The sequence below is a fragment of the Pseudorasbora parva genome, chromosome 3, assembly GCF_024679245.1.
Source record: "Pseudorasbora parva isolate DD20220531a chromosome 3, ASM2467924v1, whole genome shotgun sequence".
Classification (NCBI taxonomy): Eukaryota; Metazoa; Chordata; class Actinopteri; order Cypriniformes; family Gobionidae; genus Pseudorasbora; species Pseudorasbora parva.
This window is the reverse complement of record NC_090174.1, coordinates 33,512,126-33,538,677: the sequence shown is the minus strand read 5'-3', so window position 1 is coordinate 33,538,677 and position 26,552 is coordinate 33,512,126. Positions and strand designations below refer to the sequence as shown.

Genomic DNA, 26,552 nt, shown 5'->3' with positions numbered 1-26,552 from the left:
TGTGTTTAATGACAGTTACAGATTACCATAAAATGCTTATGTGTGTGTGTGTGTGTGTGTGTGTGTGTGTGTGTGTGTGTGTGTGTGCTCTTAAAGACTGACTTAAATAGTGTTTTGTTTGTGGGTCACACATGGACAGCTTCAAGTGAAGGTGATTGGCTATGGTAAAGTGCCATTGTGATTGGTGGATGTTTTGAGAATCCTATGACCGAATAAAGGTTCAGTAATAACTGTAACATAGGTATAACACTAAAATAGTGCCAGACTTCTATAAATCCTTTGAATAAAAAGTAACTGTGCGTTAAATTAGGGTTAAATTTTCATTAGTTGTGTGTTTGGATTTGTATTGTTTGTGTGTAAGTGTTCATAAAGGAGAGCATTGCTTTTATTTTACACAGGTTAATACTATCGTGAGGTATTTGGTATAATGTGCTTTCTGTGAGTGTTTGTCAATGTAGCTGTGTTACACAATTCCAGGTCAATTGTTCCACGTTGTCCATCCACTATTATGTAGTCAAGTGTGTGTGAGTGAGTGTAATCAGTATTGGATGGCAAATACGATAGAGCCTCCTAGAGAGAGAGAAGGTGTTAAAGCACACTCGCTCTCATAAACGCCTCTCATTCCACAGGACAATGGCTCAGTAGTTGTCGATGTGCTGGACAGACATTGTGGCTGAGAATTTTTAATTAATTCATGTAAATTATATAAAAAAATCTGATGGATGCTGTAAAAATATTGCAATCATTAAATTATAAAATCAATAATAAATGTAATGTTTTTTTTTTCACTTTAAAGTTTTGGATCAAATAAGAGTAGTGTAAACATTAAAATCATTATTTAATTATTAACTTATTTTTTTAATTATCACTTTTTATTAGTTAATAAAATAAATGTGTATTTTAGCAAATCAGCTAAAATTTTTACATTTACTAAAATTGTTGGCATTTTTTTCCTTTCACTTTTTACCTAACCATCCTCTTCATTTCTCTTTGTCACTCTCACGTTTCCTAGAACGGATCCTCTGCCTTTCTTCCTCTCTGTCTCCCTCTGTCACTTTCTCTCTCTGGTGGTGGTAATCTTAACCACTAAAAGGTGCTAACTCCTATTAAGCTGTCAGAGCTCTGTGTGTAAGCCAATCCGGCCAATCACTTATCAGCGGCACTGACAGACTGAAACAGTGTCATCGTGGTAATCGGAGACATTTCAGTTTCAGCACACGCACACGCACACACCTGCACATACACACACATAACTGTATGAGAGTAACACATACACGTAAACAAACACACACTGTCACCCAACATCTACAATAACATACAAGACACTTTAATACACATGTACATATGAGCATGTGTGTGTTTGTGTTGTAGGGCCAGGTGTGATGGGCAGGTTATTTTTGGACAGTGGTGTAGAGTAACACAGCAAAGCTGATGTCCAGGTAACCATAGTGCAGTTTAGAAAGTGAAATATGAACATGCAGTTCAGTCCAGCACGTCACTCTCAATCTCTACCACACAGGCGACGGTCAGAAAAACAATCAGAGGAAAATAAGAAGGAGAGAAATTAGGATAAAAAAGATATAAATGGATGTGTTATGTCACTAAAATACAACCAACAATGATGATAATGTTATAATATTTGCATACTAAATTGTAATTGGTCTCGTCTTTTTTTTTTTTTTTTTACTCTTCAAAGGTTCGGTGTCTGTTTTAAAAAAGTATATTATGCTCAGGGCTCCATTTTATTTTTATTTATTTTCGAGATGGGCATTCAAAGGTAGAGGCCGGAAATATTTACATTTCAAGCAAAAAGATAATCATGTGCACTTCATCTGATACAACTGGATTACAAGGTTATGCAATGCATTATGCGAATGCTTGGCTAAACAGATGTTTAATCTAGATTTAAACTGGGAGAGTGAGTCTGAGCCCCGAGCATAATCAGGAAATCAATTTCAGAGTTTAGGAGCCAAATGCGAAAAACGCTGTCTCTACCCTTGGTGGACTTAGCTATCCTAGGAACTACCGAAAGTCTGGAGTTTTGTAAACTTGAAGAGCATGATAGCGCAATGGAAGTTTGGTTAAACCCACAGGAGATAATCCGTTTAGGGCCTTTAATTGCAATACTTTGTAATCGTAAACTTAAGTAAGAACGTAATAGGCAACCAGTGTAGAGATGATAAAATTGGGCTTATGTTCATATGTTTTTGACCTGGTAAGAATTCTAGCAGCTGCATTTTGAATATAACCCCTTAGTAATGTATTACGCTAATCCAGTCTAATGTGTGAATGCATGCAACTAACTGCATCTGAAACAGATAACATGATGTTCCATAGTTTAGTGATGTTTGTAAGGTGGAAGAAGGCTGTTTTTGTAACATATGAAATATGATTATCGAAAGACAAGTTGTTGTCTAATATAACACCCAGGAGTTTAATTGTAGATGAGGAAGTAACAGTACATCCTTCTAGATGCATATTTATGTTGCTTGTATGCATGTTTATATGTATTATAATAGATGCATGTTTATATGTAGGTGGACAGTAACTAAGTACATTTACTTGAGTACTATACTTAAGTACACTTTTTGAGTATCTGTACTTTACTGGAGTATTATTTTTTTCTGGAAACTTATATGACTTTTACTTCTCTACATGTAAAAGACAAATATTGTACTTTTTACTCCACTACATTTCTATCTAGGTCTAAAGTCGTTTCTGTAGCAGCTCTGAAAGTCGGTGGAAGATTTTTTCCTTTAAAAGGTTTTGTTGTTGTTGTTGTTGTTTCAGACAGTCTGTCAGGAATCACTCTTATAGGGTCATATACATTTTCCCAACTTTTTTTGAACACTGATCAGTTCATAGGAAAATGGAAGAAGACGGTTCTTAGGCACATGTGTGTGCACCCATAGCCATACTTTGAAAGTATGTTTCAGTTTTAAAAAAAAATCAAGATTAGTTTACTTAGCATACAATTGGTGCATGTCTTATAAAATATTAAAAATATAAACGTCTGGGAGAAAGAGAAGAGTAAAGTTGGGAGAATATCAGATGTGTATCAGTGTATTGGATCTGTGCATTCGACCTTAAAGTGACAGCAGCGTTGTAAAGAGCTTTGTAACTTATATACAAGTATTTAAATTAGTTTAAGTTAGTCGCATGCTAGTATGTCAGATGGAGCATCACTGAATGACTTAAACAATATATATTTATACAACATTTATACAACAACTTTCACTTGTAACGGAGTAATATTTGACCAGTAGTACTTTTACTTTTACTCAAGTAATAGAGTTGTGTACTTTGTCCACCTCTAATAGATTCTGTGTACAGGTTATTGGTCCAGTAAGTAATACATTCAATAAATAAATGAAATGCTGTTAGACAAGAAAGATTTATCAGATGATTTAAAGACAAATAACAGACAGGCATTAAGTTGGATTTGAACTTGGAAAGTTATTATATATAAAGTGAAAATAATAAGAACATAATAGAAAGTAAATTACAATATAATACACACAATATAGAATAAAGATAAACCATTGAAATGTTCCCTGTGAGTGCACTTTTCTTTTACTCCAAAAATATACACAGACCGATAATTTCAATATCAGAAAAAAATTTTTCTCTCAAAATATCACAGCTGTTTCCTTGTTGAATTAAAGTATTATTTATAAATGAATCGCACTGACAAGAAACTTTTAAACAGTAGTTCATTTATATTTTTTGTATATTTCTGCCAGTCTCTGTTTCTCTACTTTTCTTGTATTAATTCTTTACCTAAAACACTTTTCTTTTGCCACTTCACAACCATTGGCACTTGCTTTTGTTTACTGTAAATAGTTTATACATCATATACTTATTTAAATTGAAAGCTATGTATTTATGACGTTCTTACATTTTTATGGTGCCACTACCGCCAGTGCACTTGTAGTGTTAGTCTGATGGATCCATTAGGTTGGACAGCCTGTGTCCAGTGTGGGCCAGGCATGATTAATGAACCATGGATAAAACCTGTGGTTTAGATAAGGACTGAGATGGCCTCACACACACTCACTCACATTGTTCTTCAAAAGCATATATGGTATCCACATATAGAGATTGGGCCTCATTCATAAAACACAAGCAGAATTTCTGTGTAAATCATTTGTAAAACCATTCTTATGTAGATTTTTGCATTATATAATACAATATGTATCATGATTTTTTTTTAATGCTTTGTATGAATAATCCACACTCTCTTTTTCTCTCCCTGTCAATCTCCCAATTTCAAGAGGAAAGCCTTGCTCGCCATATCTGGACATGGCTCCTCCTCTACTCCTCCACCTTCTTCTCCTTCTCCTCCTCTCTCCACAGGTGTGTTTGGGTGGCAGTCCTCATGGGAACAGCAACAGTAGTGCGGATAGCCCCAAAAGATCCTGTTCTGATAAAGTCAAATGTCACCCGGGGATTGTACTTCCTGTGTGGCTGCCACATAGCCCCCCACTGGGAATGCAGGCATTGAGAGCAGTTATCTACTTCTTATGTCTTCTCTACATGTTCCTGGGTGTGTCTATCATTGCTGATCGTTTCATGTCTGCCATCGAGGTCATCACGTCACAGGTGTGTCAGCAACACAAAAATACAAAACAAAAAACAAAAGGTCCATTAATTAAAGGGACAATATGTGTGATTTTTGGAAATAAATTTCCAAAAACCACTAGAGAAATGTTATATATTTTGTTGATGTGTGTTCTTGCATTATCCCAAATGTTTCCAAGAATGTTTAAATCCAGAGAAATAAGCATTTTTAACCAGGACATGGACCGTGTCCGTGCGTTTAAATAATATCATACACTCATTACACTCGATTTCCAGTTTTATTTTGTAGAAACCTTGGAAACACCAAAGACACTTTAATATATTGTGTGTTTTATTAGACATGTGTGCAACTGTTTGGACAGTACCCGCCAAGTGAACACACAGAATAGCATTATAACACAACTTTCAAAACACTCAAGTGTATCTAATATGATAAAACAGCGCTGCATTATGCATTATTACCAGAAAAAAGTGTGTATAAGTGGTCGTCTGCGGCATAAAAGCTTTGTGAAATCAAGGCATCTTCTACGTACACTTTTTTATTTTTTATAAGCGACCTCTAGCAGCAAATTGCATATTGTGGCTTTAATGAACTACATATACAACGATCAGGCATAATATTATGACTTAATATTGTGTTGGTCCCCCTTTTGCTACCAAAATAGCCATGACAGGTCAAGGCATTGACTCCACTAGACCCCTGAAGGTGTGCTTTTATATATGGCACCAAAATTAGCAACAGATACTTTAAGTCATGTAGGTTCCGACGTGGGGCCTCCATGGAACCGACATCTACACATTAGCACATCCCACAGATGCTCGATTGGGTTGAGATATGGGGAATTTGGAGGCCAAGTCAACACCTCAAACTCATTGTCCTCCTCAAACCATTTCCACTGTTTCCAAGAACATGGCCTGCAACAATACTTAGGTAGGTGGTATGTGCCAAGAAACATCCACACGGATGGGCGGACCCATGGTTTTCCAGCAGAACATTGCCCAAAGCATCACACTGCCACCGCCGGCTTGCCTTCTTCCCATAATGCATCCTGGTGCCATGTGTTCCCCAAGTAAGCCACACACATGCACCCGGCCATCAAAATGATATAAAAGAAAACATGATTCATCAGACCAGGTCACCTTCTTCCATTGCTCCGTGGTCCAGTTCTAAAGCTCACTGTTGCTGCTTTTGGCGGTGGACAGAGGTCAGCATGGGCACCCTCACTGGTCTGCGGCTATGCAGCCCCATACGCAACAAACTGCAATGCACTGTGCATTCTGACATCTTTCTATCAGGACCAGCATTAACTTCTTGAGCAATTTGAGCTACAGTAGCTTGTCTGTTTAATCAGACCACACGGCCCAGCCTTAACTCCCCACGAGCATCAATGAACCTTGGCCACCCATGACCCTGTCACCGTTTCACCACTGTTCCTTCCTTGGATCAATTTTGATAGACACTGACCACTGCAGACCGGGAACACTCCACAAGAGCTGCAGTTTTGAAGATGCTCTGACCCTGTTGTCTAGCCATCACAATTAGGCCCTTGTCAAAATCCCTCAAATCCATTTTTTGGAAATTATGCTTGACCATTCTTCCTGCTTCTACTGCATCAACTTTGAGGACAAAATGTTCAGGTGATGAAGAGATAATCAGTACATTCCCTTCACCTGTTATGCCTGATCGATATATATGTGTATGAGAGAGAGAGAGAGAGAGAGAGAGAGAGAAGAGAGAGAGAGAGAGAGAGAGAGAGAGAGAGAGAGAGAGAGAGAGAGAGAGAGAGAAGAAGAAAGAATATAGATTTTATTTGAATGTTTTTACAATAAGTCTCCTATGGCGGTGTACGGTATGTGTCATCCAGCAGAAAATATGAATTTCTTTTTATCCCACAATAGGTATATTGGCACAGACAAGACATTAGTGAGCAGAACTGCTTTCAAGAAGAGGAAAAACTAAGTGATTTAACATGGTTTAAGTCCTTAAGGTTGTAGTTTCCATCTACTTGGAATAGATAGAAGTGCTAAACAAAGTGCTTAACTATCCAAAAATAGGCATTACTACATGGTTATTAAAATATAAACTATTTAAAATAACTACTACATTGTAATGTACTTTTATTGTTTTAAAAATGACTTACGTGATAAAAGTTTTTGGTCATTCAACCTACCCAAATGATGTTTTTATAAACTTAATGTGTCCTATAGGAGAAAGAGGTGACTGTGACAGGTGCAAATGGAGAGAAAACGGTAATGACAGTAAGAATCTGGAATGAAACGGTTTCAAACCTCACACTCATGGCTTTGGGTTCATCAGCCCCTGAGATCCTGCTCTCTGTAATAGAGGTAAGCACACGATTTACAAACAAGCTAGCAACTCGTATTGCTCAGTAGTTTATCACAAGAGAAGTGAAAAAAGCCTTTTTTCAGGTTAATTATTAACTCACACACTGACTCACACACTCACCTCATTACTTCAAAATGATATTATCAGCTGCTATTCATCCATGTAAAGAAATCATTTAACTCAAAGTGGCTTCACACAGGTTTCACACAGTTAAACATTTCAGCTGTTAGACAGCTCATTTTATTTCTCTAAAAATGATTCTGGAGAGTTAAGGAATTATTCTCCAGGAATTACTCACTTTTTACAAGAATTCAGTCTTCTCAAACCTGAAGAAATGAAGCAACCTGTAGGGTAGTAAAAAATCATACTAACCTCCGTCGGCTAGTGACATTCAAATGTCATTGGTAGATCAAAAAAAGTCTTAAAAAGTCCCTAAATTAATGATAAATATGTAATCATATGCCATAGTTTAAAATATATTATGTTAAATTGTGCATTACTAATTGCTATGGAAACTATTAGTATTGGTAGTATTGTTCTCTGCTTTGTATGTGTCTAACAGGTGTGTGGACATGGTTTTGAGTCAGGAGAACTGGGTCCTGGCACTATAGTGGGCAGTGCTGCATTCAATATGTTTGTGATAATCGGAGTGTGTGTGTGGGTGATACCCGATGGAGAGGTGAGGAAGATTAAACATCTCAGAGTCTTCTTCATTACTGCAACTTGGAGCATCTTTGCCTACATCTGGCTCTACCTCATCCTTGCAGTCATAAGCCCTGGCGTTGTAGAGGTGTGTGTGTGTGTGTGTGTGTGTGTGTGTGTGTGTGTGTGTGTGTGTGTGTGTGTGTGTGTGTGTGTGTGTGTGTGTGTGTGTTTGTAAGCAGAACATGTTTGCATAATGTGTATGTTAATATTTATATATTAATTTCAATTTTGTGGCTAATTTTCTTTTATGTGTGCGTGTTTGTGTGAGGTCTGGGAGGCTCTGGTCACTCTGTTCTTCTTCCCTGTGTGTGTCTTAATGGCATGGATCGCTGACCGGCGCCTGCTTTTTTACAAGTATTTGCATAAACGATACCGTGCTGATAAACGTCATGGTATCATTGTGGAGATGGAGGGTGAGCAAGCACCCAGAGGCATTGATGCCATCATGGGAGAAAAATATCAAAACAGCACCACCAGCATCACTATAAAGAACACCAAAGAACCTGAACAGGAGAGAGAGGAGGTGAGAGAGCCAAACATAACAGGAAGAAAAAAATTCTTAATGAGATGTTTAGTCTATGAGTAAAATCGTGGGGAATGCTCTTGTGCTCCAATAGATTCCATGTGCTAAAGGGAGAGAAAAAACATTACTTGATTCTAATCGGCCAATCGCAGAATTTTATGGTCATATCCAAATTTCCTATCAATATACAAATATATATATGACCGTTGTCCCTCACAACAGATGTCCTACATTGTAACAGTTTTATATTTCTCATAGAACTTTGGAGTTTCTTCTTTCTAACATAAACTACTGTTCAAAACTTTGTGGTTAGTAAGGTTTTCTTTTTCTTGAAATAAAAATATATTTTTAGCAAGGGCACATTAAATATAATTTATTAAACTGACCAATTAAAAAATCAAACATAATAGTAATTATTTCCCATAGGAAATAAGATAAATAAGTGGTTCCCTGAGATAAATATGAATGATAACTCTGGTTCTCTCTGGTCTCGGTCTCGGTCTCACCTCGGACTCAAATAAGCTGGTCTCGACTACAACACATGATTCCTGAATGATCATGTGACACTGAAGAATGAGATGTTGAAAATCACAACTTTGATCACAGCAAAAAAATACAGTTAATTAAAAAAATATTTTTGTTTTACTGTATTTCTGATCAAATAAACACAGCCTTCGTGAGCGTAAGAGAAAACAAAATAATCTCACATGTAATTATCGTGTAATTATCTCACATATTCTAAACCCAAATGTATTTATTAATTTGCTAAGTAGCCATATAGTGGGAAAATGTACAGTCAGTCTGTCAGTCTCAAAATAAACAGGGTGAAAAGAGACCTGGGGCCAGTTGCATAAACATAGCCACAATGTTAAAATGTGTAGCCTTAATCTAGTCTTAAGAGTTAGTTTGACCAATTAGAACTTAACTAAAGGGTAATCAGTTTTACTTTTCCCAAGTCAAATTATACCAATATACCTTTTTTAAGGGAACTGACTGATTTTGAGCACTCTTGAAGAAACAAAATTAGATGACTCTCAGCAGTTTATGAAACTGGCTACTGATCACCCTATCAGAGCTTTTTGAGCTCGACTAAATATCATTACTTACATATAAATACATTGAAATGACAGGTTATTGGATGTTACTGAGACTGTCTATGGTTGTAGGTGATCCGTATGCTGAAGGAACTGAGAGAGAAGCATCCGGACAAAGACCTGGATCAGCTGATTGAGATGGCAAACTATGCCACCATGCAGAAACAGCATAAGAGCCGGGCCTTTTACCGCGTGCAGGCAACACGCATGATGATTGGTGCTGGGAACGTACTGAAGAAACATGCCGCGGCTGAACAGGCAAAGAAAGCCGCTGGAGATTCGACTGACAATGACCTGGCCACCTGTTCTCAGATCGCTTTTGAGCAGGCGCAGTATCAATGCAGTGAGAACTGTGGGAACGTGAATCTATGGGTCTGTTTACAGGGGGGAACCGGTACCAGAACCTTCCACGTCGACTACAGGACAGAGAATGGGTCGGCAAGTTCAGGGGCAGATTATGAGTATTGTGAGGGAACGATCGTATTTCAGCCTGGAGAGACACGCAAGGAAATAAAGGTGAGAGAGTGGTGATGTCTGATCATTAATTTTTAAGAGATTTAAATAAAAAAGGCAGTTGTATAAAAGTTAAATAGAAGGAAGGACATGTGTTATGATCCAAAATATTTATATTTTTATTTATACAGTGCCTTGCGAAAGTATTCGCCCCCCTTGAACTTTGCGACCTTTTGCCACATTTCAGGCTTCAAACATAAAGATATAAAACTAATTTTTGGTGAAGAATCAACAAGTGGGACACAATCATGAAGTGGAATGAAATGTATTGGATATTTAAAACATTTTAACAAATCAAAAACTGAAAAATTGGTTGTGCAAAATTACTTTCAGTGCAGCAAACTCTCTCCAGAAGTTCAGTGAGGATCTCTGAATGATCCAATGTTGACCTAAATGACTAATGATGATAAATAGAATCCACCTGTGTGTAATCAAGTCTCCGTATAAATGCACCTGCACTGTGATAGTCTCAGAGGTCCGTTTAAAGCGCAGAGAGCATCATGAAGACACACCAGGCAGGTCCGAGATACTGTTGTGGAGAAGTTTAAAGCCGGATTTGGATACAAAAAGATTTCCCAAGCTTTAAACATCCCAAGGAGCACTGTGCAAGCGATAATATTGAAATGGAAGGAGTATCAGACCACTGCAAATCTACCAAGACCTGGCCGTCCTTCTAAACTTTCAGCTCATACAAGGAGAAGACTGATCAGAGATGCAGCCAAGAGGCCCATGATCACTCTGGATAAACTGCAGAGATCTACAGCTGAGGTGGGAGACTCTGTCCATAGGACAACAATCAGTCGTATACTGCACAAATCTGGCCTTTATGGAAGAGTGGCAAGAAGAAAGCCATTTCTTAAAGATATCCATAAAAAGTGTTGTTTAAAGTTTGCCACAAGCCACCTGGGAGACACACCAAACATGTGGAATAAGGTGCTCTGGTCAGATGAAACCAAAATTGAACTTTTTGGCAACAGTGCAAAACGTTATGTTTGGCGTAAAAGCAACACAGCTCATTACCCTGAACACACCATCCCCACTGTCAAACATGGTGGTGGCAGCATCATGGTTTGGGCCTGCTTTTCTTCAGCAGGGACAGGGAAGATGGTTCAAATTGATGGGAAGATGGATGAAGCCAAATACAGGACCATTCTGGAAGAAAACCTGATGGAGTCTGCAAAAGGAATGAAGAATAGGCAAAAATGTCAGTCTCTCGATGTGCAAAACTGAACGACTTACAGCTGTAATCGCCGCAGCAAAATGTGACTCTAGAAAGTATTAACTTAATTCATTAGACATTTAAGTCAACAATGGATCATTCAGAGATCCTCACTGAACTTCTGGAGAGAGTTTGCTGCACTGAAAGTAAAGGGGCCGGATAATTTTGCACGCCCAGTTTTTCAGTTTTTGATTTGTTAAAAAAGTTTGAAATATCCAATAAATTTCGTTCCACTTCATGATTGTGTCCCACTTGTTGATTCTTCACAAAAATTACAGTTTTATATCATTATGTTTGAAGCCTGAAATGTGGCAAAAGGTCGCAAAGTTCAAGAGGGCCGAATACTTTCGCAAGGCACTGTATAAATAACACTTCAATTTCACCAAAGAATCCTGGAACAAATTTATCACATTTCCCACGGAAACAATGTTTCTAACAATGACAATAATAAATAATATTTCTTGAGCAGCAAATCAGAATCTGAAGGATAATGTGACACTGAAGACTGGAGTAATTATGCTGAAAATTCAGCTTTGACATCAAAGGAATAAATTATATTTTAAAATATATTCATAGAAAATTATTTAAAATTGTATTACTATTCCACAATAATACTGTTTTTACTGAATTATTTTACTCAAAAACATTTTTAACAAGACACTATTGAACAATAGCATATGTATTTGAGTTGCATATGAGAGTTGTCTTAAGATGCATGTGTATATGTGTGCTTTTTGTAGGTAGGCATTATTGATGATGATGTGTTTGAAGAGGACGAACACTTTTTTGTGCGTCTCTCAAACCTGCGAGAAGGAGAAGGTGGGACCAACACTGACGGCGCCCGACTGGTTGAACCCCTTGTAACCACGGTAACCATTTTGGACGATGACCATGCGGGAGTCTTCGCATTTGGTCAGCAGAAGCTCTGCGTGGGTGAATGTTCAGGTGTGGTGGAGGTGCCTGTGAAACGGACATCAGGTATGCGTGGGACCGTAACGATTCCATATCACACAGAGGACGGTTCTGCTCGACAGGGTGTTGACTATGAGCACACACAAGGAGAGCTGGAGTTTACCAATGAGCAGACTAGGTAAATTTCCACATTTAAGTTTTAAATTCAGGTAACTTTTTATTTTAACTTTCACTATAAATTTCAAGCATATTCTTTTTACTTCTCACATGCACACAAAGCCCTGCCACGTTCACACAAAAAGTTTGAATTTATGTAAAAACAAGGTAATTGTATGTATGGAAATAAATGTGATGTGGTTTAATGCATTTGTTATATTGATAGTGGAGTATCTTGGTAAGTATTTCAGTAAGCAGTCTGGCACTAGCACTTAATTGTGGGCCATTACAGCCCATTAATATACTAGCATATTAATCATTATGTAAGCATTATTAAGTACTTTAGTTGAAATCCTTTACTCTGCAACACTCGCTGAGCTGTAATTTCGGAGCGAATGTATCGCCATCAGCATCAGCATACAAACAACTATTATTTATCACTATGCCCTCACTTCTCATTTGAGCCACCAGAGGTCTCTTTCTCCCCAGTACTAACCTTTAATGTTGTTTGTCCTATAATCTGTCTCATATTTTCAGACTCTGAATGGATGCGTCTCATACTTTCAGACTCTGAATAAATGTGTTTCTGTACGTCATCACTTCTGAGATGTTCTCTAGTGTGCTCTAGTGTTTCAGACTGAATCTGTTACGCTAATACTGGATTCTGAGCAGTAAATGTCTTTTTCGGTCAAAAAATCATCCTGGGTTAGAAGGTTTACAAAGACACAAGGTGATTCCATATATCCATAGAGCTACATATTCTTAAAAAAATGGTTCTTCAGTTGTACATGTGAAGATATTGTAATAAATGTTTTTTTCTTTGGTACATTTCTCACATCACTATTTAAATTTGCACAACAGTTAATGCAGTTCTCAAAAAAGTTAGAACAAACTGCAAAAACTAGTTCATAACCTGCAAAAGCGTGTCAATTGCTCAACATGGATAGCTCATTCCTCAAAAGCAAGTATTCAAGTCAATGAAAGTGTCAGTGGCATCAAGATGAAAAGTCCTGACACCATTGTTTATGAACAAGATAGCCAAATGGCTTTGTCATGTTTTCATTATGAAAGTTTACTCTGTAAATGTTTTCCAATGCAAAAAAGTCAGATCTTGGTGACACTATACTGAAAATGCTCAAGACAACACTATATACTATTTGCAGAGCCATTTGAAAAATACAGAAAATATGTTACACATTACTGTATGTAGTGAGGTAACTGAGTAAAAGACACTGGATTTGTATGTTTCACATTTTTACTGCATATGCTCTTTGCAATTCTAATTTGTTCACAGCATTGTGCAAAAGAAAAAAATACACCCTTATTTACAACAAAAATAAACTTCCTTTGGGTAGAGCTGTGCACAACTGTAAACAATATTGCAGTACATATTGGAACTGAACATACATAGAACTAATGCTTCTCACATTAGTGAAAGTTGAGATTCACCTGAGAGAAATTTGTCAATTTAGGTGACATTTTCAGGGGGGAAAAGATTTTTAAAAAATGTGTACAATTAGCTTGACAGATTTTGACAACTAGTTCAATATTTTTGAATGTTCAAGCAATGAAATGTGGACTATTTTATATGGAATGACTATTCAGCATTCACAAGTATAGTTAATTTTGACTGACATGACATAAGCAAATGATAATGTTATAAAACAGCAGATAGTTATATGGAAGCAATTGATGCATGTCCAAAAGCATTTTGTTGGAAGGAATGAGAAACTGCTACTATGAGGTGCTCAAATTACTAAATCTTATGGAGGTTGAGCTAACTGTTGTGCAAATGTATATAGTGATGTGAGAAATGCCCCAAAGCAACTGAGAAAAACTGTAACATGATATAAATAGAACATTAAATTATAAATAAAATAGAATGTATGATATTGTACTTGTATTTTAGTAGTACAAGTATTTTAATAAACAATGTGGTTCAAATTCACATTAAATTAGCATGTTTTTGTAACAATTGGAATCCATTTTTGACAGGCTTTTTATTATTTTATTAATTTAGTATGTGCATGTGAAATCTGATGAGGTTGAAATCTGTTTTGTCTACTGGAAAGTGAAGCTTCAGAGACACTACATGGTACAGACTAAAATCATGCTGCATACACACTGAATCAATGTGCCTTTTATTGTTAAAACAAATTAGATCAATCTTAAACCCTCAATGCAGCAGTGGTTTGTGAGAGGAGAGCATGTACTCAACCAAAAGCTTGTCTCAGTTCATCTGTGTGTGGGTTAATTATTTATACACGGTGTGTTAAAGTATTCATGCAGGCCCAACTCTGATGTGATTTAAATGCTGAGGTCTCCTTTAATATTTCAGAGGTAAAACCAAGAGGAAATGATTATTTGTCCTCTGCTCTTTTTGTGCCTGTATCCACAGCAAGACTCTACAGGTGCGCATTATAAACATGCAGGAATATGAGAAGCGAGAACATTTCTTCATTGTTCTTGAAGAACCCAAATGGCTCAAGAGAGGCATCTCAGGTCAGTGTGTGTACCTATACTTGTTAATCATCACAGGTGTTATAGTATTATCATATTGTCTATGATTTCTGTAAATGCTTGCTAATAGCTTAATAGCAACACTACTCTCAGGCACACACATTTCTATGACCAGTGTCAGTTTCAGATCAATAACAACAGCACAACAGGGGTACAAACTAGACATGCGTCACTCATAGTAACTAGATCCAACTCACCTACGCACACACTTAAGCCTCGGGGCTGTGTGTGTCTACGTAATATGACCCGATGTGTGCTAATAAATGTGAATGTTAAAGAGAGAATTAACGGCAGGTTCATTAGTGAGTTAATAAGCTACTTGGAGCCTCCACCATTGTAGAGACAGACAGACAGACAGACAGACAGACAGACAGATAGATAGATAGATAGATAGATAGATAGATAGATAGATAGATAGATAGACAGACAGACAGACAGACAGACAGACAGACAGACAGACAGACAGACAGACAGACAGACAGACAGACAGACAGACAGATAGATAGATAGATAGATAGATAGATAGATAGATAGATAGATAGATAGATAGATAGATAGAAAGAGAATATCTTTCTTGAACACTAAATCTAATATGTCTAATATCAATATTTTTGATCAAATAAATGTAGCATTGTTGATGATAAGAGACTTCTTTGAAAAACATGAAACAATCTTTTCAATCCCAGACTTTTGAATGGTAGTGTAGATTGATTTATTGACTAATTGATTCAGTCAATGAATCAATCAGTCAGTCAATGATTCATTCATTCATTCTCTACTCACATGCTGCAAGTAGATTTGCTGTTGAATCAGGGTAAGACTTTACAAACTTTTTTTGCATTATTATGTAGTGTATATTTAGTGTATAGTATTGTTAGACCTCACATCTGAGCATTCAGTTTATTCTTTGCTCTCCCTTTCATTTTTCCAAGCCACTCCTGGTCCAGAAGTGGAGGAGGCCAGGCGTATAGCAGAGAAGGGGAAGCCCATTCTGGGAGAACACAGCAGGCTAGAGGTCATTATAGAGGAGAGCATGGCCTTCAAGGTATACACACATCATATGCATACATTAACAAACACAACTCTGTGCCCTGTTTCGCCTGTCCCATGCAGGCAGAAAATGTATAAGCTGTGATTTCTTCCCTCTCATATAGGTCCGACAGGGAATGGCCCCTAATGGAGTTTTAGATGCGGTAGTAGACCACTTGCCTCAGTGTGAAGTGTGTTTTGGGATTCCTCTTATCTTCAACCTTATCTTCAACACTCTCTGACTGAACTAATCACACCTAAATGCATGAAGTTAAAATTCCATTTTCTTCGCAACTCTTTCTGTTTTAATCTGGGTGTTTGCTAATTAAATGCCTTAAAACTAAAGCTTTATACACAACTTATCATATGATTTTTCAATTAAAGTAAATGTTAATTTGGCTGAGAAATTGTAAAGGCCCACCACTGGCCTCAAGAGCTGACTAAACAAGGGTTGTAAAGACCGCAGCTTCTAGCATCAGTCGCTACTGCATCTAGTGACAGGGCCGTCCTAAGCATGGGCAGGACCCAGTTAGAGATAGTGAGGCCCCTCCTCTGTCACGATCGATTTCCGGGGGGGGGTTCCCCTTTTGGTCCATTCAACACGGGGCCCCCCTAAGGATGGCCGGTTCACCTGAAAAGCTCTTTACTAGCTTGCTTCCATTACACAAGAACAGTCATTTTGTGGAAATGAATCAGGAATACTGTCAATATTACAAACAGGAAAAGAAAAGTGTAATGACTAATGCAGAGCAATTAATGAAGTCTGATTTATTGCTGTTTAATGATATATTTCTCAATCACTGAATTTTACTATGGTGTGCATATGTGTTTAGAATACAGTTGAGCGCCTTTTGAAGGATACCAATCTTGCCGAAGTAATTGGTACACACTCCTGGAGGGAACAGTTCATTGAGGCTATAACAGTCAGTGCAGGTAGAATCAAACCAGTTGTGTGTTTTAATATATATGAAATTATTTATGCTGTGTTTGTGTGCATAAAAACTTGTGAGAGATTCTTACAGGTGATGATAATGTTTTATTCATACCTTTCTCTTTTTCTCAGGAGAAGGTGATGAGGAAGGAGGGGAGTCTCAGCAGCCTTCGTGCTTTGACTATTTCATGCACGTGGTTACAGTGTTCTGGAAGATTCTGTTTGCATTCGTTCCACCCACAGGGTATGGGAACGGCTGGGCCTGCTTCATTGTGTGCATTGTGGTCATTGGGCTGCTAACTGCTGTCATTGGAGACTTGGCATCTCATTTCGGCTGCACAGTGGGCCTCCGTGACACTGTTACTGCTGTAGTGTTTGTCGCCTTAGGAACGTCCATACCAGGTACATATGTAGGGTAGATTGTTTGTCTGATTATGTGTAAAAGGCTATGTTCACACTGCCAGATTTTGAGATTGACAACCACTTTTACTGAGTCTCAAAATGTCCGGTTCACACAACAGACTTCCAGTAGCATCTCAAATACTGTCTGTATGAACATGCCATGGGAGTCAAGCCCATATTCTCTGACCATTAATCAGCGACAGCAACTAAAGTAATGTTAAAGATGGCAACATCCGTAAAACTGAAAAGTTTTGTTATTTTTGACACAAGTTCACAAGTTGAGCCATGAGTTCATCCGTCAAATTTTCATAAACCGACAGCAGCTTTAATATCTGGGTGTAGGGCGAAGCATTTGAGTCAGACATAGAACACAAAACTGACGGAAGCAGCTCTGACCAATAGTATCCAGCTGCAGCCCCGCAGCACACCAGTTTCAGAACCCAATCCACAGAACCGGAAGAGAGGGGCAGGTAATGACTTAAACAGTCATTGTTGCGCTTTACCTATAGGTCAGTTCTCCTACTTAGAAATCATGGAGGGGTCTGAAATTGTCATCATAGGTGCATGTCCACTGTGAGAGACATAATCTAAATTAAAAAAATCCAGAAATCACAATGTATGTTTTTTTTTAAACTTTATTTGTATGATACAGCTTTAAATAAGTACTGTAAATAAGTAAAAATAGCCTATGAGATTTGATGTTAATGGACACAAATACTGTATTATTTTAAAAACTTTTTAATTTTTTTAAATATATAATAGGCCTAATACATTCATAACATGTTATAAAGTGTATCCAATTTGACTCTATATTCAATCGTATTATTTCGATTGAAAATAATTGACAGAGAATGTGACATTTCTATTTTTCAAATGTCAAATAAAAATAACCACTTAATACGAGGGCTTAAAGTGAAACATTTCGCTGAAAGAAAACAAATAGGACATATATAAAAAAATCTAAAAATTATACTAAAATCTTAAAATTAATTAAACAGCACATAATAAAAAATTTAAACATGCAAAAAAAGTTATCTTAAAAGATAAAAACTTGTGACTCTTAAGCCCATATCATGGAATTTCTGCAGAGAAGATTAAAGTGTTTTCATCCCTGAAAATGAAATGAATATGTTTTATTAATGGATAATTATTTAATATTAAGACAAATAATATATTTTGACAAATGCAAAAAAGCTATAAAACATGAAAGACGTAAACAGATTCAATATTCGTTCACCACCACATATATCATGACAGAAATATCACACACAACTCAACATATTCTCCTTCGTGCTTCGGTTCACATCTCACTGGCTTAAATTCATGTTTCTCTTGTTCAAGGATATGAATTAAAGTAAAAAGTAACTTTATTTAAAAGTATTGTTGTCAAATATTGTAGACATCGATCCGATTAAAATCCATATGAAAACAACGCGTATGGGTAGCCCCGCTCACTTCCGGTTCTGTGGATGGGGTTCTGAAACTGGTGTTCTGAAATTGGTGTGCTGCGGGGCTGTAGCTGGATATATCTCGTTCCGACTGGTGGAGAACAGTGACTGGATCTAAAATCTCCCCTAAAAGTAAATTACCAAAAGCTAAACCCGTAACACATGGTAGACAGGCATTCGTCCAATCCGGTTCCATTCACACAGTGCTTGGTTTTCGGAGAAGTTGTCACTCCCACAAATACCTGAACTGTGGGTGAACATATCCGTATTAATGACTCGAATACAGGACTGACAGCTGTATTCTGTATGCTGTGCAAACCTGGCCTAAATCATTTTACCAATCAGACATATCTCCCTTCTTTTTTTAGACACGTTTGCGAGCAAGGTCGCTGCTCAACAGGATCAGTACGCAGATGCTTCGGTTGGAAATGTAACCGGTAGCAACGCCGTTAATGTTTTCCTTGGGATTGGCGTGGCGTGGTCCATTTCAGCCATTTATTGGGAGGTCAAAGGTCAGGTGTTTTATGTAGACCCTGGCTCGCTTGCATTCTCTGTTACACTCTTCACCATCTTCGCCTTCATCAACATTGGTGTGCTGATGTTACGGAGGCGGAAATCAGTGGGTGGAGAGCTGGGCGGGCCCAAAATGCTAAAGATTCTGACTTCAGCGTTGTTCCTCGGTTTGTGGATTCTGTACATCACGTTCTCCAGCCTAGAGGCCTACTGTCACATCACTGGCTTCTGAGGACAGAGAAGACATACAGACTCAATAAACACACACACTATTAAACTAATGGCATTCAGATAAAATGAGTTTTGTGAAAACTGAGAAAATTGTACCAAGTACTGACTATTCCATGGTAATATGTACATGAAGTAGGTATAGGTTTGCACTTTCTGTATAAACAAACATACCTAAAATAAGAGAGTGAAAGAGAGGGAACAAGATATGACTGCACAGCTGTCTGAGGCATCTCTATCTGTTGTCCAGCTTTGGTTTCAAAGCACATTAGAGGTTTATGAACTTTTGACACCACCAGACCCTCATAGAGGAGTTTAATACACTGCAAGCACTTTTTTGACAGAACTGTGATGTGATTTTATATGCTGACTCATGACAGCAGTTGATGTACCTGTGAAGAAATGCTAGGCCTCTCTCTGAGAGAGAAGCCACATATGACTCTCCACAGAAATGACCAGCAAAATAAAAACTCTTTGACGAGCGAAACTGAACCTCTTTTACTAGTTTCACTTAAGGATGTCATACATTATGGGAGGTATCTTTCAAAGTTGATAAAGGAAATTATCTATGTGATAATAATAATCAGAATTAACATTAACATATTTACAAAAATAATGCGTCTATGTCATATGTCTATTCATTAATTCACTCAAATGTATTATTTCAGCATTTCAATTTAAGTAAAATCATTAATTCATTGAAATGGTTGTTTTTATTGTGCTCTGTACTCTGACTGGAACATGCTGCTTTCAGAAATAAAAAGTGGAATTACTGTTACAGTTATTTTATTCATTAAACGTTTTGGTTGCTTACAGAAACCATACAGACGGAGAGGCGATATATCACAATAGTGAGACCAAGGATGTTTTAGAATTATGAATATTAAAAACATGTCCAACATTTGAAAATATTTTTTTTTACTGTTGTCATTTTGTCGTCATTTAAGTTATAGCAGTTGCTAACTGTTCAGAATAATGTGGAATTGTCCCGAATTTAACCCTCATCTGTCCCTGTTTAAAACTCATTTAAAATAAAACTATTAAATGAAGTGTTCATCTAAGTGGTCCAAGGCCCTAGGACTTTAGTCGCCCCTGAACTACGAATACACAAAAAAGTAATAAATCCTTCCCTCACTGTCAATTTGTCCCCCTTAGGAATAAATTGAATTAGATGAATGCTCTAATACACATAGAAAAAATGTCAAAATGCTCAAAATTGAAACTGTCTGAATGCATAGCCTACTAAAAAGAAATGAATGTAGGACCCGGTGGAACAGCTCTTTTGCTCCAAATATCTAGTGGCAAGATTCTTGAAACAGCATGGTAGCCTGTATAAATATCACTTTGTTTCTCCATAAGAGGTTGGCAAAAACAACCAATGAACGGTATTTTTAGCTGAATTAAAAGGGTTATGCATGGATATGTGAATTATTTTGTTGAAAGTTGAAAGAATGTGCTTAAATTATTATTTAATAAAAGATAGTAATTTGAGTTTTTTTTCTTCTAACAAAATATCAAAATGAAATTAAGCTTTCTAGTCAAAAAAAGAAGAAAAAGGTAGGCTATAATTTTAGACCAAACTGCGTTTTCGCAGTTTTCTCTAATAAATTCAGTCTTCTGTCATTCGGTCAGGCTGAGGGGGCGTGTTCCGGCAGGAAAGTTGCTACATGCACACATGTAGCTAAACCGAATCTCTAAATATCTATTTATAATCTATTTGTATGAATTGCATACATATTTGCTAAACCAACTTTCTGATACACCTTAATCATTACCTATTGTGTGTGTAGGTTATTATAACCATTATCTGAAAATATGATAGCCTATGTACTTATATTACTTGCAATTTTGCAATTACTTGCAAATAATTATTGAACTATTAAGTTAGAAATATTAACTATAAACTATTTTAAGTGTCTCACATTGCCCCTATTTGTCCTATTAAAAACAAGACTGTTCATTATTTTCATTTGCTTAAGTTTTCAACCCATTCACTCTTAGCTGATTTGTTTATAATTAATTTGTTAGTATTATAAAATATTCAGCGTTCTTATCTATTTGGTTGAGTGAAAGATTCAACAACTACATAACGGAAGCGTCTCGCTTGAATTCATGAATGAATCGTTTTAGTGAACAGATTCAAAAGATTCAAACTACTGGAATGAATGAAAATCCCCGCCAGTAAAAACTAGTAGAAAACGCGCCTTTAGTTTGAGTTACATCACTGAGAGCCAATCATTTTTGAGCATCAAAGACACCGCCCCTTCTTGGAAGTGAGAGAAGTCGACAAGGCCGCGCTCGCAGCCGGTGACGGGTGACGCTTCCGGGGCCCTGGCCAAGAGCGTGAGGAGCATGAGATAAGAGAATTGGTGAGAGATATACTTTGAGTTACATGCATACGGTGTTTATTCTGCTAGATTAATTAGATTTGTCTTTACTTATATCCATGCACTGTTTTACCCTGTCGGCCCAGAATTGGTTGAAGCGCCTTTAATCAACCGGAAGAAGAAGCGTCCACGCGCCCTCACACGGAACCGAGGACGTCGAGTCACAGTAAGTCCGCGTGCTGCAGATGGTGTTGTTTATTTGGTATTGTTTCAAAGGCTTTTCTCTTCACGTGCAATTAAAAATCTTGTACGAGAGCTAGTGATTTTTAATATTGGTGCCAGGCGGCGGTTCTTTGTGCTTAGGTAGATGTATCGTTTGATCAAGAAACGTGCTAAACAAAGAGCGGCCTTGCGTTTCTGGCGCACTTCTTAATGGCGTTAATCTTGTTTACTGCCTAGCAATCAAACCACTTGCTACATCCTCACATGTATTGTGTTTATATGCACCTATCCTATTGTCTGCTCTGGGAATGGCTATTTGAGTCGTGTTAATTCTAACATCATGTTGATAAACACGATTGAGCGGTCCATTATGGCCGTAGTTCGTTAGTTGAAGAGACTGGTGTTCTGAAAACGAAACCAAAATAAAAGCGTAAGAAAATGCTTTGGTTTACGTTGTGTAGCAACAAAGCTCTAACAACAGCACTTACATCTTCAGCTTTAACCGATTCGGATACATCCACGTGATACGGGAACAGCTGACCGTGATTTGCGATGTTTTTAGCAGATGCAGGGCTCTGCTACATTCAAGACCACCATACTTGCATGCGCACTGGTTGATGAATGTACACCAGAAACTCCAATGTATACTCCAAGAAAGCCAGGGTTTTCAGCCTCGTACTATATAACGTTGACTAAATGGGACGTTAACTAAATGTTCTGAAAATTCTTTACACTATCCTAGGCAGACTGCTTCTTTATTACTGCATTATATAATGCTTAATAGAAAATTCACCCAATAACTTTATTTTTAACTAGGAAGATCCCATTGAGTTGTTAAAAGCTTCTCTTCCAAGGAGACCTGGTCAAGATGGCAGCACATAGTTTAACTTAAAAAAAAAAAACAAGGACAAAACAATTCAAGTACTTAAACAAAACAGTTGATAAAAGTAGGGTCAAGAAAAGTGCTTGCATGACTTTTAAAGCAGCTTTCAAAATGCATTTAAAAATATTAAAAGGTGGCAAAAACTGTACCTTTAAGTATGTTTTGCAATTCATTCCATGCCCTAGGGGCATAAAAGTGAAAAGCATGTTTACCAATTTCTGACTTTTTAGACATTGAAAATCATACAGATTTGGAACTGTACAAAAGTCGAGTAAGCATTAAGGTGCTTGTGGATAAAATAATGTCATCATACGTGAGACCGCATTACTGAAAGAAGTATGCTGTGTGCATATGTAACTTTCTGTACGGCTCTGCATTTGAAGATGCACAAGTTTGAGGCGAATCTAGCCAAGCATCTCATCACACCAGTCCAGAATCCGGTTTGCACATACAAATTAGTTGCTTTCATTAACAAAATGAGCTTAGAAAAGCCGAAATAAGCCCTTTTATTGAAAATTAAGATCCATGTTTAATAAAAAAAACTCTAAATGAAACTTAGTGAAATTAGGAAATATTTAAGGTCATTTAGTTATTACTTGTAACATTAGACCAAAATGTATGTATGTATAAATGTATACATCAAGTTTACTGAGTTTTACACAATTCTTTAGTAGTGTGGTTTTTGGTGAATTGTTCTAAAGTAAATATCGTCACCTGTGTAAATTACTTCCCACTGCTGTTTCCTGATTGTTTATAGTAGGGCTGCAACATCTAGTCTCTAATAATCAATAATGAAAATCCTCAACAATGATTCTCCCTATCGATTAGTCAGATCTGATCTCTACACATAGCTTTTACCAGTCACGCCAAATTACAGCACTGAATAGCGCATTTGTATGGACAAAATGCATTGAAAAATAGTAAAGTGGAATCTGCTGCTGCAAGAAAGATGCTCACTGAACATGCAAATTCTTTATTTTAAGCTTCATGTGAATGCATTAGCTGTTAACATGCCCTGTTATGCTCTTTAACAGATGCGTTTGCATCCTCAGTGCAAAACGTTCACTTTACAGGTTATATCCTTATCTGTAACTGTTACTAATTCACATGAGTATTTTCATTTTGCATGAAAGCGTGTCCTGACTTAAAACTTCACTAAATGAGCGCTAGTGTGGCATGCATCAAGACAGAACAGAACGCAGTCACTAGGGAAACAATGTTCTGTGCGAAAACATTAATTTAGCTGAAATCTCTGCTTTAGGATGCTAAATTTAGGTTTAAAAATCAACATGTAATATGTATTTTATGAGTAGTAACTGTAAAGAGATACCATGTAACTGAATATAAATGAGATGTTTCTAATAACCTATTTATAGGATAAAGAAATGACTGTAACGGGTTACTGTTTGTGTTCCTGCAGAACATTCCTTTAATCTGCTAACAGTTTTTTTTTTTTTTTTTCTCTCCTCATCTAGGGATTTAAATTGTCCTTTTGCTTAGTAACTTTTTTGCACAGTGTATATACCCTTATGGAAATGTTTATGCTTTTTTTTTAAAGGGGGGGTGAAATGCTGTTTCATGCATACTGATCTTTTTACACTGTTAAAGACTTGGAATCCCATACTAAACATAGACAAAGTTTCAAAAGTTAAGGTGGACGTTTGATGGGAGTATTTCTTTGTCAAAAATACTACTTCCGGTTAGTCATAAGTTTCGGCAAGTTTTTTGAGATCATGCGTCCCCATTGACGTTAGTGGGGGCGGAATTTCCTTGTATGGGCCTTACGGACAATTCTACCGGAAGCGCGTGAGAGAGAGCGAGGGAGAGAGCGAAAGCAACAGGCTATGCCCATCAAAACGCTGGTTTGTAGGATGCTGGACAGGTGACAATTACACATAGCACATAACAATGTCACCAAAAAAGTGGGTTTTTGGTTGCCAGACCAAGACAGTCCTGCACAGATTCGCCAAAAACCCCGCGTTAAGGCAACAGTGGATGTAATTTGCTTTTCCGGATCAGCAACTGAGTTGCGCGAATGTTTATATCTGTTCGCTGCATTTCGGTGCCGACTGTTTCATAAACAAGGCCCAGCTCGACGCCGGCTTTTCCAATCGCCTAATGCTGAAGGATGGAGCAGTCCCAACGATAAAGGTCCTAACGTTAGAACCGCAGGCTGTGAGTAAGAGTGCTTCAAATGTCTGTGTCTTTGCCTATGCTCATCAAGTAGCCCAAACATGATCACGTATAGTTAATTGATCAATGGAGCATGCGATGTGTAGTGCGTGTACATTTGTTTAGCTGGCCACTATATGTGTAACTTTATGTTTGTGTATTGTAAAAGCACTCCAAACAACAATACACAAAGGGGGGAAATATGTTGAACTAAATAAGCGCGCTTCTTCATTCAAATGCGCTACTATTCCGTGTCTATCTATGTAAACACTAGCCTGCGGTGCAAAACCAGTCCGCTTACTAACGTTACAATTGTCTACACAAACCACGCGTAAACACACAAACACACGTGCACAACTGCACTTCCCACATGTACACCTTCAAAGACAAAAATACGACGATATAATTCAAGTATAAATATGTAAATAACACAAGCCGCTAAGCATATTATATAGTTAGTGTATAACTTGTAACTTACCACATACAGACGTCCTGCTCTAGTCGTTTTTGCTGCTGCTCCTGTTCAACTGCAGCCTCTGGGTCTGATTCCGGATCATAGATGTATGGCTGTATCTGATTAAAAGCCATATTTTTTTTTTGAATAAAGTTTTTTTACCGCTGTTAGGGATGACGCTCGACTCAACACAATAGCAGCGGCGCGCACACGTCATTATTTAGCTCCGCTCACACGACACGCCCCCACCCGCTCGGCTTTTTTCGGAAAGACTCGGAACAGCGCATCTTTCTTATATAATTATTAAAAAAATAAAGACTTTTCGGAGATATGCAGGATGCAATGCTACTCTATAGGTACTCAAGATTGACATGACACTGACTGAAACTGAGTGTTTCACCCCCCCTTTAAATAGTAAAACCATGTTTGTTTGTTTTTTTGTGTATTAATTAACATTTGTATAATCACACAAAATCATGGTTAATTTGTGGTTACAATGGAGTTAACTACAATAACGGTTATTTATACCTTTTTTTTCTTGCTTGTTTGCTTGTTTTATTGTAAAACCATTGGAATAGTGTGTTTTGTCAATAAAATGAATTGGGTATTAAAATAACTTGGTTGGAGCGCTAGTTTATTGAACAAATAATTTGAGTCGCCCTTTGTCGTTTCAAAGAAAAGTACAATGGCGAGGGAGTCTGGTATAAATGCCTTGTCCGTTTGAACGCATGGCTGTCAACTGAGGCTCTCACTGCGGAGCCAGGAAAAAAGTATAAACAACAATTTAGTTTTGGGTTTTATTTTTTTATGTTTTGAAAGTAAATGTGCATTCATTTGTGTCAGTGATTTTGGGGATATCAATTACTTGTATTTTGCTTCAAACATTAGCTGGTTTAAAATTTAATGTCTGCAAAATATTTAATTTGACTTAAATATGCATCAATTAATTTATTTTGTCTGCACTACAGGTGAAAGATGTCTTACTCATCCCGAAGTTCCTCTCGTGCCACTGACTGTAAGGTCTATGTAGGTGACCTTGGCAATGGTGCAGCCAAAGGTGAGCTGGAACGAGCCTTCAGTTACTACGGACCGTTGCGGAGCGTATGGGTTGCTCGGAACCCTCCAGGTTTCGCCTTCGTAGAGTATGAGGATGCCAGAGATGCAGAGGATGCCGTAAAGGGGATGGATGGAAAGTGAGTCAACTTGAGTTCTACCTGCCTACATTTGCCATGATGCTACTGCAGCACATTTAACCCCCTGACCTCTTCAGGGAGCTCAGACCCGCAGGGGTGAGTGTCGGCGGTTTCACTGTTCTCTTTCCGCTCACAAAGGCCCCTACTTTTGTGGCATTTCCCTGGATGCAGATTAGTTGT

General features: G+C 37.5%; 2 protein-coding genes and 1 long non-coding RNA gene across 7 annotated transcripts in view; 2 read left to right on the top strand and 1 right to left on the bottom strand.

The window, feature by feature from the left end:
* Nucleotides 1-19,882, top strand: part of slc8a2a (solute carrier family 8 member 2a) — a 29,448-nt gene extending 9,566 nt beyond the window's left edge. Inside the window, exons 2-14 of one of the 4 annotated variants that reach the window (XM_067438541.1) lie at nucleotides 4,275-4,602; nucleotides 6,790-6,927; nucleotides 7,491-7,718; nucleotides 7,902-8,156; nucleotides 9,323-9,766; nucleotides 11,723-12,072; nucleotides 14,449-14,552; nucleotides 15,367-15,384; nucleotides 15,503-15,615; nucleotides 15,725-15,790; nucleotides 16,433-16,532; nucleotides 16,663-16,932; nucleotides 18,749-19,882. In XM_067438541.1, coding sequence (XP_067294642.1) covers nucleotides 4,275-4,602; nucleotides 6,790-6,927; nucleotides 7,491-7,718; nucleotides 7,902-8,156; nucleotides 9,323-9,766; nucleotides 11,723-12,072; nucleotides 14,449-14,552; nucleotides 15,367-15,384; nucleotides 15,503-15,615; nucleotides 15,725-15,790; nucleotides 16,433-16,532; nucleotides 16,663-16,932; nucleotides 18,749-19,125 — 2,791 coding nt within the window. In that variant the 3' untranslated portion in view covers nucleotides 19,126-19,882. The remainder of the gene's footprint in view (nucleotides 1-4,274; nucleotides 4,603-6,789; nucleotides 6,928-7,490; nucleotides 7,719-7,901; nucleotides 8,157-9,322; nucleotides 9,767-11,722; nucleotides 12,073-14,448; nucleotides 14,553-15,366; nucleotides 15,385-15,502; nucleotides 15,616-15,724; nucleotides 15,791-16,432; nucleotides 16,533-16,662; nucleotides 16,933-18,748) is intronic. The other 3 variants (XM_067438543.1, XM_067438542.1, XM_067438544.1) reach the window with 3 other exon arrangements.
* srsf7a (serine and arginine rich splicing factor 7a) overlaps nucleotides 1-26,552 on the top strand; it is a 52,910-nt gene that overhangs the window by 22,605 nt on the left and 3,753 nt on the right. Inside the window, exons 1-3 of one of the 2 annotated variants that reach the window (XM_067438545.1) lie at nucleotides 21,373-21,490; nucleotides 21,595-21,674; nucleotides 26,148-26,372. In XM_067438545.1, coding sequence (XP_067294646.1) covers nucleotides 26,155-26,372 — 218 coding nt within the window. In that variant the 5' untranslated portion in view covers nucleotides 21,373-21,490; nucleotides 21,595-21,674; nucleotides 26,148-26,154. Of the gene's footprint in view, nucleotides 1-21,372; nucleotides 21,491-21,594; nucleotides 21,675-26,147; nucleotides 26,373-26,552 lie in introns of those variants that run through there. The other variant, XM_067438546.1, reaches the window with a different exon arrangement.
* On the bottom strand, nucleotides 19,004-22,565 carry LOC137070956 (uncharacterized). Its single transcript, XR_010904361.1, has 3 exons — nucleotides 22,159-22,565; nucleotides 21,956-22,075; nucleotides 19,004-19,121 (listed from the first exon to the last, which is right to left on the bottom strand). It is a non-coding gene; the product is annotated as an uncharacterized lncRNA (long non-coding RNA).